We start from the raw sequence: 13,500 nt of genomic DNA, 5'->3' as shown, positions 1-13,500 counted from the left end.
GTGACTAGAAGATTCATTAAAAGACCACCTAGGTGTCAGTCTGACAACTTTCATGGTTTTCAGGCAGAATCATCTTTTTATTTAACTGTTTGGACATTGTTGACGCATGTAATGGGTTAGTTTTTGGGTACAATATATTCACCAAACCGCTAGACATTGCTAAGTAAATGCATTATATTTGTGTCACTAAACTGGGTGTCTAACAGCTATTCATTTATTTGTAAAATATACCATATATAATAATAATAATCTGCAACATGTTAATATAATTAAGTGTAATATTGTTTCATTAAGATATGTACATTTTTACTTTTCAATATTGGTTGGTTTGCATAATTTCGAAACACAGCATTTTATATATATATATATATAAAATATATATATATATATATATATATATATATATATATATATATATATATATATATATATATATATATAAAATGCTGTTTTATTACTCTTGTTTTATTTAGTTTTCTTTCCAACCCTTTCTTTTTTAATTTCTATGATTTGTTTCTGTTAATGTGTAAGATCAAATTAGGTAAGCAATGGTTGCTAATGGCAGCAACTTACTGTGAGTGTATTTTTATCAAATCAGTCTGTTCTTTTAACTATTAATTAAGAAATTGCATCCAGATTAATGTTAACACTTAGTTTGAGTGTTTGGTATTAGCTTATGTTTTTGCTTTTGGTTGCTCCTAATGAAATTTAAACAGGTCAATGGGTATGCTTTTGAGATCTATTGAGCTATCTGTCTACACTGTCCACTTGTGATTGGATAGTCCGAGATGGATTTTAATACCAAGTCTGTACAGAGCTCTTTGCCTTTAATGACTAAATTACTGTTCCTTTTCTAGACTGAATAGGCTGTTTAAAAAACAGATGGCTTTGAGTGACAGGAGGCAGGAGTCATTTCACCGCCTTGCTTGTTTTAATCCAGCGTTAAAATTATGACAATTGACTCGACTTGATGGCATTATTATTGACATATTGTTGATGGTAATGTGCATCAGTGAATGTTATCGCACCTGGACTTTATCGCATGGACGGCACTTGTGTGGGATGAGTCCATTTGGTGTAGTTGAGTGATTAATGCTTTGTACAGAGATGCAGCCTTGCTGATTTTTTTTTTGTGTGTGTGCGTGCAGCCCCACGTAACTGCGTTCTTAATAAGGATGAGCTTCAGGACGGATTGCGTGTCCTTATTCCTATGGATGACAAGCTGCTCTACGCCGGCCACGTCAACACTGTCCACTCACCTGACATGTAAGAACACACTTCACTTTCCCTTTTCCATTTTTTCTTTTCTCTTTCATTTCTTCTTCCTCTGATGTGTCCCATTTACTCTCTTTACTGTAGTTCTGCTCTACAAGTGTTGGCTCGCTGATAAATTAGCTTTGGTGTAAACTGCTTACTGTTGTAGTTTCTGCCAGTTAAATAAGGCTGAGTATACACAATTTATGTAGCATATAGAGATATTAAAACCTTCTCTCCAATGGCTTGCTCTTGTATGTTGCAACATTTTTTTTTCCGCCATGGCGTGTGCATACCTGTAAATAAGATGCAGCTTACTGAAAAGTTAGACTTCCTCTCAAAATCCTCGGTTTGGAGCCAATCATCCATAGAGACAACTAGCTTCAAATTATTATTATTTTTTTCTGTCAAAGTTATTGGATTTTCATTCGAGCTGAAGCTGTATTAATGTGTCAATTAAAGTCTATCATTAATTAATTAAATTAGACAGCGATTTTTGACTATGCAAATTGTGATTTTAATTCTCTGTATATTGTATCAGTCAATTTATGCTGGTTATATTTCTAAGATATATTTAACATAGAGGCTTAGATGGAGTTGGGTGCAGAGCAGGGTGGGATGAGTGATTTGAGGTAGGTGGGTCCAGGTCAGTTTTTGGCTTGTGTTGGTGTTTTAAATCAGATTCAGTCTCCTACAGATCTTCAGTGAAGATTAGCTTCAGGGGTCAGATGCCAGAAAGGAGTTGTAGTAGTCCAGTTTTGAAATGAAAAGGGACTGAACTGAGTGGCCTCTGTGCCACATCACTGTTGAATTTACAAACCTCATTCTAATGTTACTGTTACTATGGTAACGACTAACTTATATACTTTTGTCCATAACCTGCTCATTTGCCATCTAGCCATTTGATCATTCTATTGATAAGACTGAATGTAACTTATTCACGTGTTTGTGTTAAAATTCTTTGAAATAGCGCATATCTATGACCATTTCTTTTGTGAACCTTCCGTCAAAGTTGTTCTGTAAAAGTAGAGCTTAATTGCAGTTGGTGTAGTATTTCCAGATCTTTGAGTATTTCTCTTTACGTATAGTAAAGAGTAAAGGTGTCGCATCAATAATTAATTGAAGTCAAATATAGCTGTGTGCTTCAGAAATGAATTCAGTATGTTCCGAATTTCTTTGAAGAGCTTGTGTCAGTGTCAAGAAATTGTCGTTTCCACCATGGAGCAGAGCAGCACTTAAAGATGTGGAGTGATGAAAATGAATAGGATGTTGGGTTTCCAGTCATGTGTGTCGGAGGAGCCAGTTTATGAACATATCTTTGGGAATGGGTTATTCAGCTCTGCGGTGTGTGTGTGCATGTGCTGCTCTATCTCTCTTCTTCTTATCTCTTTGTATAGTGCTAAAATGATTTTTCTCTGTGTTAGAGGGAAAAGAGCTTTTGTGCAAGGCTGTGTTTGATTTTCAGGCTTTACACTGCACTCTTGAAGGAACATAGTTTGTACTACAATAAGTCCTGGTTATAGAAGATTTAATATCTGTTGAGAGAAAGAGAACAAGGTTCTACTTAGAGATGGCTTGTCTGCTGTACAGTGCCCTGTGCTACACCACAACATAAATGCATCCAGAATTGTCACTCCACGGAGGTGTGCACCACCGCTATTTTTATTCCTGTGCCTGTATTCGTTAACTCTATTCAATGTCAAGGTGTGAATAATCTGACCCTCTCTTCCCAGCCTCACTCTTTTTCCTCAGTTTAGAAGCAGTGTGTGTGCAGACACGGCTATATCCATAACCACATGCTGTTAAATTGCCGAGTCAGTAATTAATGTGGTCAGTGTTGAATTAGGACTGGAATCCAGGGAGAAGGAAGAAAAGTAGCCGTGTCTCCCCTGCGTGTTAAGCACAGAAAAGACTGCTGACAGGTCCATTGTCATGCATGTGATGTGATGGCCGTGCTAATGGCTGCAGCCCGTTATTTATGGATAATGGGAAACTAATTTGACATTTTCTGTCCATCCTTCAGTGACTTTCCATTTCTTTTTCTTTTTCTTATGCTCTCCAAGCTCTAGGCTTATGTGTAAAAATAAGATTTATCTTAAAGAAAACGAGTTCCAGTAGTTCTGCATATAATCAGACTCCTGAATTTGTGCAATTTACAATGCATTTCTGTACTTCCTCTCAAAGGCAGTTTCATTCATATTCAGATGAATATTTTAATGTATAATTACTAGGATTTGCAGTGATGGCAGTACCATATTCAGCAGAAAGGGGGGGTGAATGTGCGAATGAATAGAAATACGCAAAACTGCTGAAGCCTTTCATTTTGAAGCTCTGAAAGTTGAAACGTGAGTAGGTTTTCTTATTTTTTTTTCATAGTTGTCTTTTTTTTAAATGACAAAACACCCTGGACAATCTGTAAATTCAACTGTAAATCCACACTGCTAACCCACTCCACTCTAATGAAAGAAGCAGTCTGTATTTAACTCTGCTTGCAACGGTTCGAGCCCAATCATGCACCTTCTCCCGTCAGGGAGCAGCTGGTGTGAATTTACCCTAAGCCTCCAGACACGAGCAATCAGTTGTCCCTAGCAGCAAGCCTACCCCCTCAAGCTGGCTCTGGGGAGAGTGTGTGTGGGGAGGAAGGTGGGGCTACATCCACACAGGCCCATGTCTCAGTAATAGGACTGCCACTCACTGACAGGCAGGTCTGACAGCTGGCTCTGGGTCATGCTGGAACTGCGAGTACCTTTATGCATCCAGATGAGTGTAGGTCTTGAATTGACGGTCAGGATTTTTAAACAGAACAGGCTGCTTCTAATCTAATCTTCTCTCCAAACCCATCCTCTAAACAGAGACACCTACACCAAGCAGACGTTTGATTTATGGTTGCTGTTTACATGTGGCACCTTCTGTATTTAATACTCATATACACCTTAAAGGTTCATAAACTCTTGTCACTGAAAATAGAATGTATTGAGGCTGTTGTAACACAGCACTGATGTAAGCATAAGACTGTACACAAAGTGCTCACATAATTTGTATGTTTTGTCAGTAAAAACAGTAATATCCGAAGAACTGTTATGGAACATTGAGGGTTGCAAAATAAGCTCTATTTTTGGAAAAGGCTTCTCGTTTTAAAACCAAAACATTTTTTCCAAGGGTTAAAGGGGTTTGTTTGGCTGCAGTAATAATATCCCAGAAGTCTCCACGCAGTCCTCTGACATTAGATCCATCGCTTCCCACACAGTGACTCAGCCTGGCGCAGCTTTCTTCTTTTCTTGAACAGGCAAATTGAAGGGTCTTTTTTTTTTTTTTTTTTTTTCTCATTTCTGTTTTTTCCCTTTGTAAAGTCCCATTTTGTTACCATCAGATGATACGAAAAGAAAATTCTCGGACTTGCTTATTCCCACCCCTCTAACTTCCTAACAGCAAAAGACATTAAATGAGTTCATCCTGCCTGTGACTGGCAGCCAGCAACTTGTAAAAAGCAGGCCTCCTGCAAATCTAGTCCATGATCTAGCTGTATGGAGAAAAGAAATGAAGAAACCTGGAATCTATTGATTATTGGCAACAAAGATCTGCAACATATCTGTCTAGTCCCCTAAGGAGCACTGCCTTCATTTTGAGACTGACTCAGCTCCAGCTTTTTTCATCTGTTTGTGGTTAGGTCATGTCTGCCTTTCCATTACAACCCACCTGGGTTTTTCTAACTGCATTAAGTGTACTGTTTTGTGGACCAAAACATATCTAGTGTCTGTCAACAGGTTTATTTTTGTTCTGGTGTTAATACTTTGCAGATTTGTGGGAACTGTGGCTGTTGTCTTTTGGCCTGTTTTAAATTAATCTTGTTCCTATATGTGTTGGTGCTTTTCTCCGTATACTTCTGTGTCTGTAAATGTGAGTAGGATGCTTTGGAATGGTCATTGTCTTGTGTCTATATATATATATGTGTGTGTGCGCGTATGTGTGCGCGCTTGTGAGGTTTCTTCTTTGATTTGTTTTTTTCCCCCTCTCTCAATACTAGGATCAGGTCACTCAGTGGTGTCTTGGCTGTCAAGCAGAGGCAGGTTGTGTGTTAATGACTATGCCTTATGTCTTACAGATACAGCGTGGTGGTTGAGGGTGAACGGGGTAACAGGCCTCATATCTACTGCTTGGAGCAGCTGCTGCAGGAGGCGGTCAGTACAGCACATTGTCTTTACCATTCACTAATGAGCCCCATGTGTGTCCTAGTACATAGCATGGCCAGGGGCAGACACACAAACACAGGACATAGGACCTCCTCAGAAACCTTGTGTAGTGCCACACACATTTCACTTCACCAGTGTTGGTTTAGACAGTGAGGCTCTCAGCCACCACCATTTGCCCTAAAATTGACCATAGCAAGCAGAAACTAAGCCAAAAGCGACTCTGGCTATGGAGCTCTTTCAGAATCTAAAAAATGACTTGAGTCATTCGAGTCATGACTCGAGTGGAGCTTGTACACTGTATACAGGTTAAAATGCAAAAATGAATTGTGTGTTTCTTTTGCTGCCTACAGATTATTGATGTTAAGCCACCCTCTGTGAGGTACCTACCTCAAGGAACAAGAATCGCAGCCTACTGGAGCCAACAGTACCGCTGCCTCTACCCTGGCACCGTAGTCAGAGGTAAGATCAATAAAGTGCTTTACGCTAACTAAAATGGCACACAGGCTGTCGTGTTTTACAAAGACATGCTGTCCAACGTTTTAGACCTTTCTAAGCTGCAACAATAGTACAACTATTTTCTATCGTTTGTAGATAAAACCTTTCAGGGCAGAGTTTTGTTTAATTTCCTTTAATCTGAAGCTTTTAGCCAAGGCTAGCAGGCCTGCCAGAGGAGATGGGAGAGTACAGAGGCCAAGAATGAATGATTATGTGGTTAGCTTCTTGTGGTTTTCTGCTTCAATTATTCTTTTTATAATATTTATAACAATTTTCCCTCCCACTAAGTCAAGAGAGAACTGGAGGCTTGTCCAAAAAAAATGGAAGTTGTAACTACTGCTTTTGTCAAGACATGAGCATTAAACGGGCCTTAAGAAGTGCCTGATAAATATATCTTGTATCAATCTTTTCCCTGTCTGCAGGGAGCCCTGACATGGACGAGGTGGACGATTTGATAACTGTAGAGTTTGATGACGGAGACACCGGACGCATTCCGCTCTCTCACATTAGACTACTCCCTCCTGACTACAAGATCCAGTGTAAGTGTCCTCTCAGGAAGTTGGACAAACCTTGCTTTTTACTCACAGCCCATAAGAAAACACTGTTTGAGTTGGAGCCCCTGCAGTCACTGATTTTGTTTGTTTTTGCTCTTGAGGTGTGAAGAGCTTTTTTTTTTCCTAAGTTGTGACTTGTCAGTGCATGCATTCATGCAGAGCTTTAAGAGCTTGCATTAAATAAATGTTAAGATTATGTTTTTTCTAGGGCGAAAAAAATACTTTTTTTTTTTTCGTTGCTGTTTTTTTTTTGCAGGTGCTGAACCATCCCCTGCTCTCTTGGTGGCTTGCACTAAAAAGAGAGCACGAAAGGGTAGTAAGGATATTCCTGAAAGCAAAGACGCAAGTCTCAAAACCACAGATGATTCTGCTCCAAAGAATAAGGGAAGAGGAAGAAAACCAAAACCCAAACCCGGTAATTTATCATCCTTACTATTGATTTACTATTGATTTCATGAAATCCTAAGGTTTCTAATAACTGATTTGTTTCCAGTTAAAACAGCCAGCAGTCCTGGAATTAATTAAACAACTGTCTGTGGCTTAGAACAGGATATTTTGGGTGGTTTCATGGATATTAAGTAATTTGTTTGTGGTTGGGAAAAGAAAGGATTTCTGGCAGAATAAGGGACAATTTTAGCTTCACTGCATTCCATGTAGGTCATGTGATAAGGTATATTAACTTCTCTCTGTTCAACTTTACAGAGCCTGAACTAGCTCAAAAGGAGCATGAAAAAGCTGACCAATCAGCCCTTGGACTAGTGCAGGAGAGACCCCTTGTTACTCAGAAAAATGTCCCACTGCTAGGCAGGAAGAGTCAGACTGCCAATACAACCATCCCTTCAACCCCCATACCTACTGAAAGCCAGAAGAAAACTGCTGTAGCCAAACCTCCAGCCAAAGTACACTCACAGCCAAAGTCTGTCTACTCATCTGCTCTCTATGGAAAAGTTCTCTCTGTGGATCTCTACAATGACCCATCTGCTTCATTAGCTTCCTTTATGTCTAACAATGAAAGCGGGAAGACAAAGGCTGTCAAGAAAATTCGAAAGAGTGAAGACGATGGACCGGCATTTGGGGTGAAAACCCAGCGCAAGCAGCCTCAGACAGAGATCCTGATCAAGTTAGACCATGAGGGCGTGATGTCCCCCAAGACTAAGAAGACCAAAGCGCTGATGATGATGGAGGGTCAGAACCGCACAAAGAGAGACAATAAAGCCGTGATGGGTGTTAACTACACTACTGTCACCTCCAATACACCTGCAGACATAACACTGAAGCCCAAGACCGAGCCTGAGACAATTAATTCGGATAACATGACAAGCTACAGTATCCGTAAGCTTGGAAGTAGCACAGACAGCTGTGTAAGTGTGAAGAGTTCAGGAGAGAAGGCTCAATCAGAGAACTGCAGCAGCAGCAGTAGCAGCAGCTCAGAGTCTGATGGAGAGGAGGAAAGGACCCCGCCAGAAACAAAGAGCAAACAAGACAGCAGCTCCACCAGCTCCCGTGCATCTAGTCCCACCTCTTCCAGCTCCTCTACCAGTAGCTCCTCTTCTACGGCAGGATTTAATTCATCATCATCGTCGTCTTCCTCATCCTCAACTACAAGTGATGAAGAGTTTTCCTGTAGCTCAGATGAGGAGGTTCCTGCAGCTTCCCAGCCCCTGTCTCCTCAAGAGCAACTTCCAACAGAGAATGATGAAGATGATGTAGAAGATAAAGCAGAGGTAAAGGCCGAGGTCTCGACACCCAAGGCCCAAAAAGCTCCCACCAAACAGCAGGCAAAGCAACAGAAGCCTCAGAAGGTAAAGAAGAGCGTTGGGCGGCCTAAGCGGAGAGAGGGCATCCACCTGCCAACTACAAAGGAGCTAGCTAAGAGACAGAGACTGCCCTCTGTGGAGAACAGGCCCAAGATTTCGGCTTTCCTTCCAGCCAGACAGCTGTGGAAGTGGTTTGGAAAACCTACTCAGGTTATTATTGGCATTTATAAAAAAATTTTTACAATATAATGGATATTCAGATTTTTTATTTAAGAGAAAATTGCTTGTTTGTGTACACCTTTCTCTTCAGCGTGCTACTTTTTATGGATTGGGAACTACTTTAATGAATTCGATTTTGTTTTTTAAATTGCAGAGACGAGGAATGAAGGGCAAAGCAAAGAAACTCTTTTATAAGGCCATTATGCGAGGCAAAGAAATGATTCGTATTGGAGACTGTGCGGTTTTCTTATCTGCTGGACGGCCTAATCTTCCATTTATTGGTCACATCCAGAGCATGTGGGAGTCTTGGGGAAACAATATGGTGGTTCGTGTAAAATGGTTCTATCATCCTGAGGAAACCAACCCTGGAAAGAAACTTCATGACAAAAAGGTTACATTTCTTACATTACACATAAATAAAAGCGCAGTTTAACAGTCAGGATGTTTTGTATTTATGCTATAATTTAGAAATTTAACATTTAAAATAACCCAGTGGACTGAAAGCACATGTCTATTTTATTTTTTATTTTTTTACTTTTCCAAACTTCTTTTGACAGAACTGGGATCAGATGTCTGGAAGGAATCTTGCTGTTGTTCTGCAGGCATCCAACCAGAGAAAGGATTTCATGGAGGTAGGTATATTATTATTCTGTAACATTAACACCATATCCCCAGAGTAGTTGTTTTTTGTAAAGAGTAAAACATATGAATGTGAAATATGTTGCTTTGCACAGCGTGCTCTGTACCAGTCCTCTCACGTTGACGAAAACGATGTTCAGACCATCTCACACAAGTGCTTGGTGGTAAGCCTGGAGCAGTATGAACAGATGATTAAAACTAAGAAGTACCAGGACAGTGAGGACCTCTACTACCTGGCTGGCACTTATGAACCGACTACTGGTATGATTTTCAACACTGACGGTGTTCCTGTCATCTGCTGAGGAGTGCTCTTATCATCCAGCTACACCGCAGGAATGAGCTCAAATCTTTGTAGAATGTGTCGGAGAGCTAGATCAATGTTGGAGCCTTTCCAGAGCGACTGAATAATAATGTAATGTTCCTGAACAAGACCATTGTTTGTCTGAGACTGATAGTAAGCATGAAGATAGACATGGAATGTATTCCAGATGACAGCAGTATACAGTCTGTCAGTATTGCTAAAGTACGTTTGGAAGGCAAATGCAAAGCGTGTGTCTAACCTGTTAACAGAGGACCAGACTGGTTTGGTTATAAGAAAATTATAAGAAAGAAATGAGTGCGCATGTTAAAACCATCTTTAAGGTCAAACATGTCAGCACAGCGGAGATCATCTGTTGCTGACTGTCAGAATCGGAATGGGAATTGATGCAACATCAACTTGGTGGGACTGAATCTGCTAAAGAGAGGGCTGCTAAGAACCAACTTCATGGGCCCAGCTTGTGGTGGATGTGATTTGAACTGACAAGACATGTCACACTTACTACTCCAATCCACCTAGAGAAGCTATCCATACCAGCACTCGGCTGTCCAGCGACCTCCTGGTAAAACTGTGCTGGAACTTAATGCCACGACAGCCGGTTAATGACCTTGGACAGCTGATAAAATCCTGGACTCTTAAAACTACAGGCGTACTGACACTGGCATTCTTTCTGCGCTACAGATTGTTCATTCGCAGTAAAATGGGTCACCTTTCTAGTCCAGAAGTTCTATTGGGATATTTATACGGGCCTGTCTTCTATCCAGCAAGGCAGAAAGGACTCTCCGTTCGAGTTGCACGCTGTCGTGCTCTAAACCATTGTACAGATAACTACAATTGTACATACACTATAATATAAATATATATACACGATATACCCACATTTATTTTTCATGTACAATAGATTTATGTGAGAGTTATTTTTTAAAGTGGTAAAAGGAAAAAAAGAGCTTTATTATACTGTGAATCAAAGATCAAAATTAAGTGAAAATCAGGAACTCGATTTTGAGGATCTCAGAAATTGTTACTGGAAATCTGGAATCAGATACTCCACTACATTGATGATGCAGTGTAATTTTAAATTGTAATATCCAGGATACTATTACAGGACTTGGTCGTGGTTTCAGGCCAGTTGTCCAATTTTGCATTTTTGAACAGAAAGCACTTAATTCTACTCTTCCCATCTCTTGAAAGATGAAATTTTATTTGTATTTTTATTATTATTTTTATTTTTATTTTATTTTTTTTACAATCCCCAGTGCAGGCAACAGAAATATAGCCACGAAGGACACCACCTGGTTAGCTGTTTCCGTTCTCAGCAAGCTTGTGTGTGAATGTGGTCTTGGTTTTGTTTTTGTATTTTCTTTTTACGGTTTTTTTTTTTTTTTTTTTTTAAAGCATTCCTTCTTATCCCTTCCCCAATCTACTTTTTCCAGAAGCAATTACATCTCATGCATAAAAGCACTTTGTTAGAATGTACTAATAGCAGAGCAGCACAGCAAAGTGACGTTAGAGAGAGTTGTCCGAAAGAGTGGAAGTTCTTATGCTGAAAGCTACTGTACGGCTGCTTCTCTGTGTCTTCCCTCTTTTTGCTCTCTCGTTCCTGCACACAGTTGTCGTTTGTTTATGCCTAAAACACTTTAAGGGAAAGTTGTGTTTCCCCAAATTTCACCCAGGCAGCTTGTTGAGTTGTAAACAGTTGTTCTGATTGGTTTGAGGAAAATTTTTTGCAGCTTTTTGAGTCAGTGTTTTTCAATGTTAGTGATGGGAAACAGCAGTCCAAAGCCTCTAAAATGATCTTATTTATGACATCAACTAATTACAAATGCACTTTCCCCTCCACACACACACCCACCCCTAAATAGTACCCTTTGTTAGGTCTTTGTTTCATCCTCACTGTTAGTCATGCATGCAAGCACTCCCACAACTCACAAACCATATAGCCACAAAAATATATGATGTTTCAAGGAAAAATATTACTGAGAATATTTCTATAAATAAATCACCATTATAAAGCTATTATGAATTACATATAAATATCCAGTGGTTCTGTTAGTAGTTCCCATAACGCTTGTGAACATAAAACACTTGGTTTCTATAACAAACAAAAACCTGACTGAGCTATTTCTCATCTAAACACACCGTATGACTGTTTACTTCTCATCAAGTGAATTATACAAAAATATTGAAAATATCAGAATTCCCCTTTAAGTCCCTTTAATTTCCTCTTTCAGTCCCTCCAAGGCTGAGTCATTTTTGGCCCAGTTACAGGGAATTGAATGTTGCTCTATGTAAATAGGTCTTGCTGATCTCGTATTCCAAAGAAAGAGCCAGTCATCACCAGAGGCTCTCATGTACGCCAATACAGGTCCAGGCTGTTTATTCTCTGCTCCTCTAATCAAGACCAATCAAATGTATTCGATTCGTGGAATCTAGAAAACACTCATTGTATAAAAAGTTAGATTTGCTTTTTGTTTATTTGTGCCTTCTGTTGTTTAAAGATTGAATGTAGTCTATTGTCTAAATATTGGACATGTTTTTATGTCCAGAATGATGCATGTATTTTGGGAAGTGTTCCTTTTGTGAATGTCTGGCCTTTTGATTACAGCCTAATCAGTAGTCCATTAGTTCACCAATACATATATATATATATATATATATATATATATATATATATATATATATATATATATATATATATATATATATATATATATATATATATATAAATAAGATATACACCATTCATGTACTGCTTGTATGCACCTCCATATATGAATCAGAAGTTGACATTATGGGTTCAATTTAAATTCATTTTTCTTTTACTTCTTTCTCGGATCTTTTCAGCGCCATATTTCTTCCACCTATTTTTTTCCCCCAGCATATCATGGTCTTCGCTCATTCTTTTCGTAACATTTGTTTGTAAAGAAATTAAGTTCCTTTTTTTCTTTTTTGCGCTAATAATTTGCCGTTCTTGACTCACTTCCCCAGGTTGCCACTATGATTTCAAGCTGCCACCTACTCAGTGTCATAGGTCAGTTCAATGTGCTTTGAGGATAGTGCTAATCGCTAGCCTTTGTACACATCTGTCCTTGCTCTGAATCAATAGCAAAGGATTCACGCCAGATCTTATAGCCCGTTGTGTTTTACTGCCTCATCTGTGCTTAACACTGTTAAGCAAAATCACATTCAACATTTCTTCCCTCGTTTTCCATCTTGCTGATAGAGGAAGGTATATATATAGAGACAAAGAATAAGAAAGGGAAAGGACACTAGAAACATCTGGGGTTTATGGAACCCAGCACAGTTTAGGCCTACTCAGTATTTCAGAATGTCTTTCTGTTGTAGAAAAATGTTGACACTATTGGATATGTAGAGAGACTTATATTGGTAAGGTTGTAAGTCTAAGATATTTTTTTTGTCTTTCGTGTTTCTTATATAACATTGGCCAATCTCTCTTAAAGAGATGATATCTTGTTGATATTCAATAGGTTATTTCTTAACATATTAATCATCATATGTGGTCTTGAGGTAGATTGTATATTCTGTCTTTGTATCAGGTTCTGACTTTTTACAAGGTTTTCTGATTATTTTGGTTTGAGGATTTCTTACAGACCCAAAGCCGAGTAAAATGGTGCCAAATAGTCTTTTAAGTCACCTGAAACCCGAAACAACGCTGAGCACGCAATCATGGTCCAAATCTTGGTCAAATATAATTTTTTGTGTGTGTGTAATATATTTGTCTTTAGGACGTTTAAGTGCCCCTCAGAGCAAACGTTTACTTGGAGCTTGAGTCAAGCTGTAAAGCACTTTTTAGAATATATTTGTCTGCATGTTGTAAAAACAGAGTTTATGCATCTAGGAATAATATTAAAGCAGAGCAATCAGCTTTTATTTTGCTTGCTGTATGTGTAACACAATTGTAAGATGTACTTCCCTTTGACCTATGCTCGGGGTCATTACATGAGACAGTAGCCTCTGCTGGTAGAAGTTTTATGTAGAGTGAGCTAGTTGGTAAGTGTCTTCTGCTCTGTGTTCAGGGTTGTATGTATATATATATATATATATATATATAT

General features: G+C 39.0%; 1 protein-coding gene across 4 annotated transcripts in view; it reads left to right on the top strand.

Moving 5' to 3' along the window:
* tnrc18 (trinucleotide repeat containing 18) overlaps positions 1–11,607 on the top strand; it is a 56,698-nt gene extending 45,091 nt beyond the window's left edge. For 2 of the 4 annotated variants that reach the window (XM_083524675.1, XM_083524673.1), the window contains 9 exons: positions 1,149–1,266; positions 5,357–5,432; positions 5,795–5,903; positions 6,362–6,478; positions 6,750–6,908; positions 7,196–8,460; positions 8,624–8,860; positions 9,027–9,101; positions 9,204–11,607. In XM_083524675.1, coding sequence (XP_083380801.1) covers positions 1,149–1,266; positions 5,357–5,432; positions 5,795–5,903; positions 6,362–6,478; positions 6,750–6,908; positions 7,196–8,460; positions 8,624–8,860; positions 9,027–9,101; positions 9,204–9,410 — 2,363 coding nt within the window. In that variant the 3' untranslated portion in view covers positions 9,411–11,607. The remainder of the gene's footprint in view (positions 1–1,148; positions 1,267–5,356; positions 5,433–5,794; positions 5,904–6,361; positions 6,479–6,749; positions 6,909–7,195; positions 8,461–8,623; positions 8,861–9,026; positions 9,102–9,203) is intronic. The other 2 variants (XM_083524674.1, XM_083524672.1) reach the window with 1 other exon arrangement.
* The last annotated feature ends 1,893 nt before the right edge of the window (positions 11,608–13,500 follow it).

The sequence above is a fragment of the Silurus aristotelis genome (genome assembly GCF_946808225.1).
Source record: "Silurus aristotelis genome assembly, chromosome: 21".
NCBI classification, from domain to species: domain Eukaryota; kingdom Metazoa; phylum Chordata; class Actinopteri; order Siluriformes; family Siluridae; genus Silurus; species Silurus aristotelis.
This window is presented reverse-complemented; position numbering and strand designations above follow the sequence as displayed.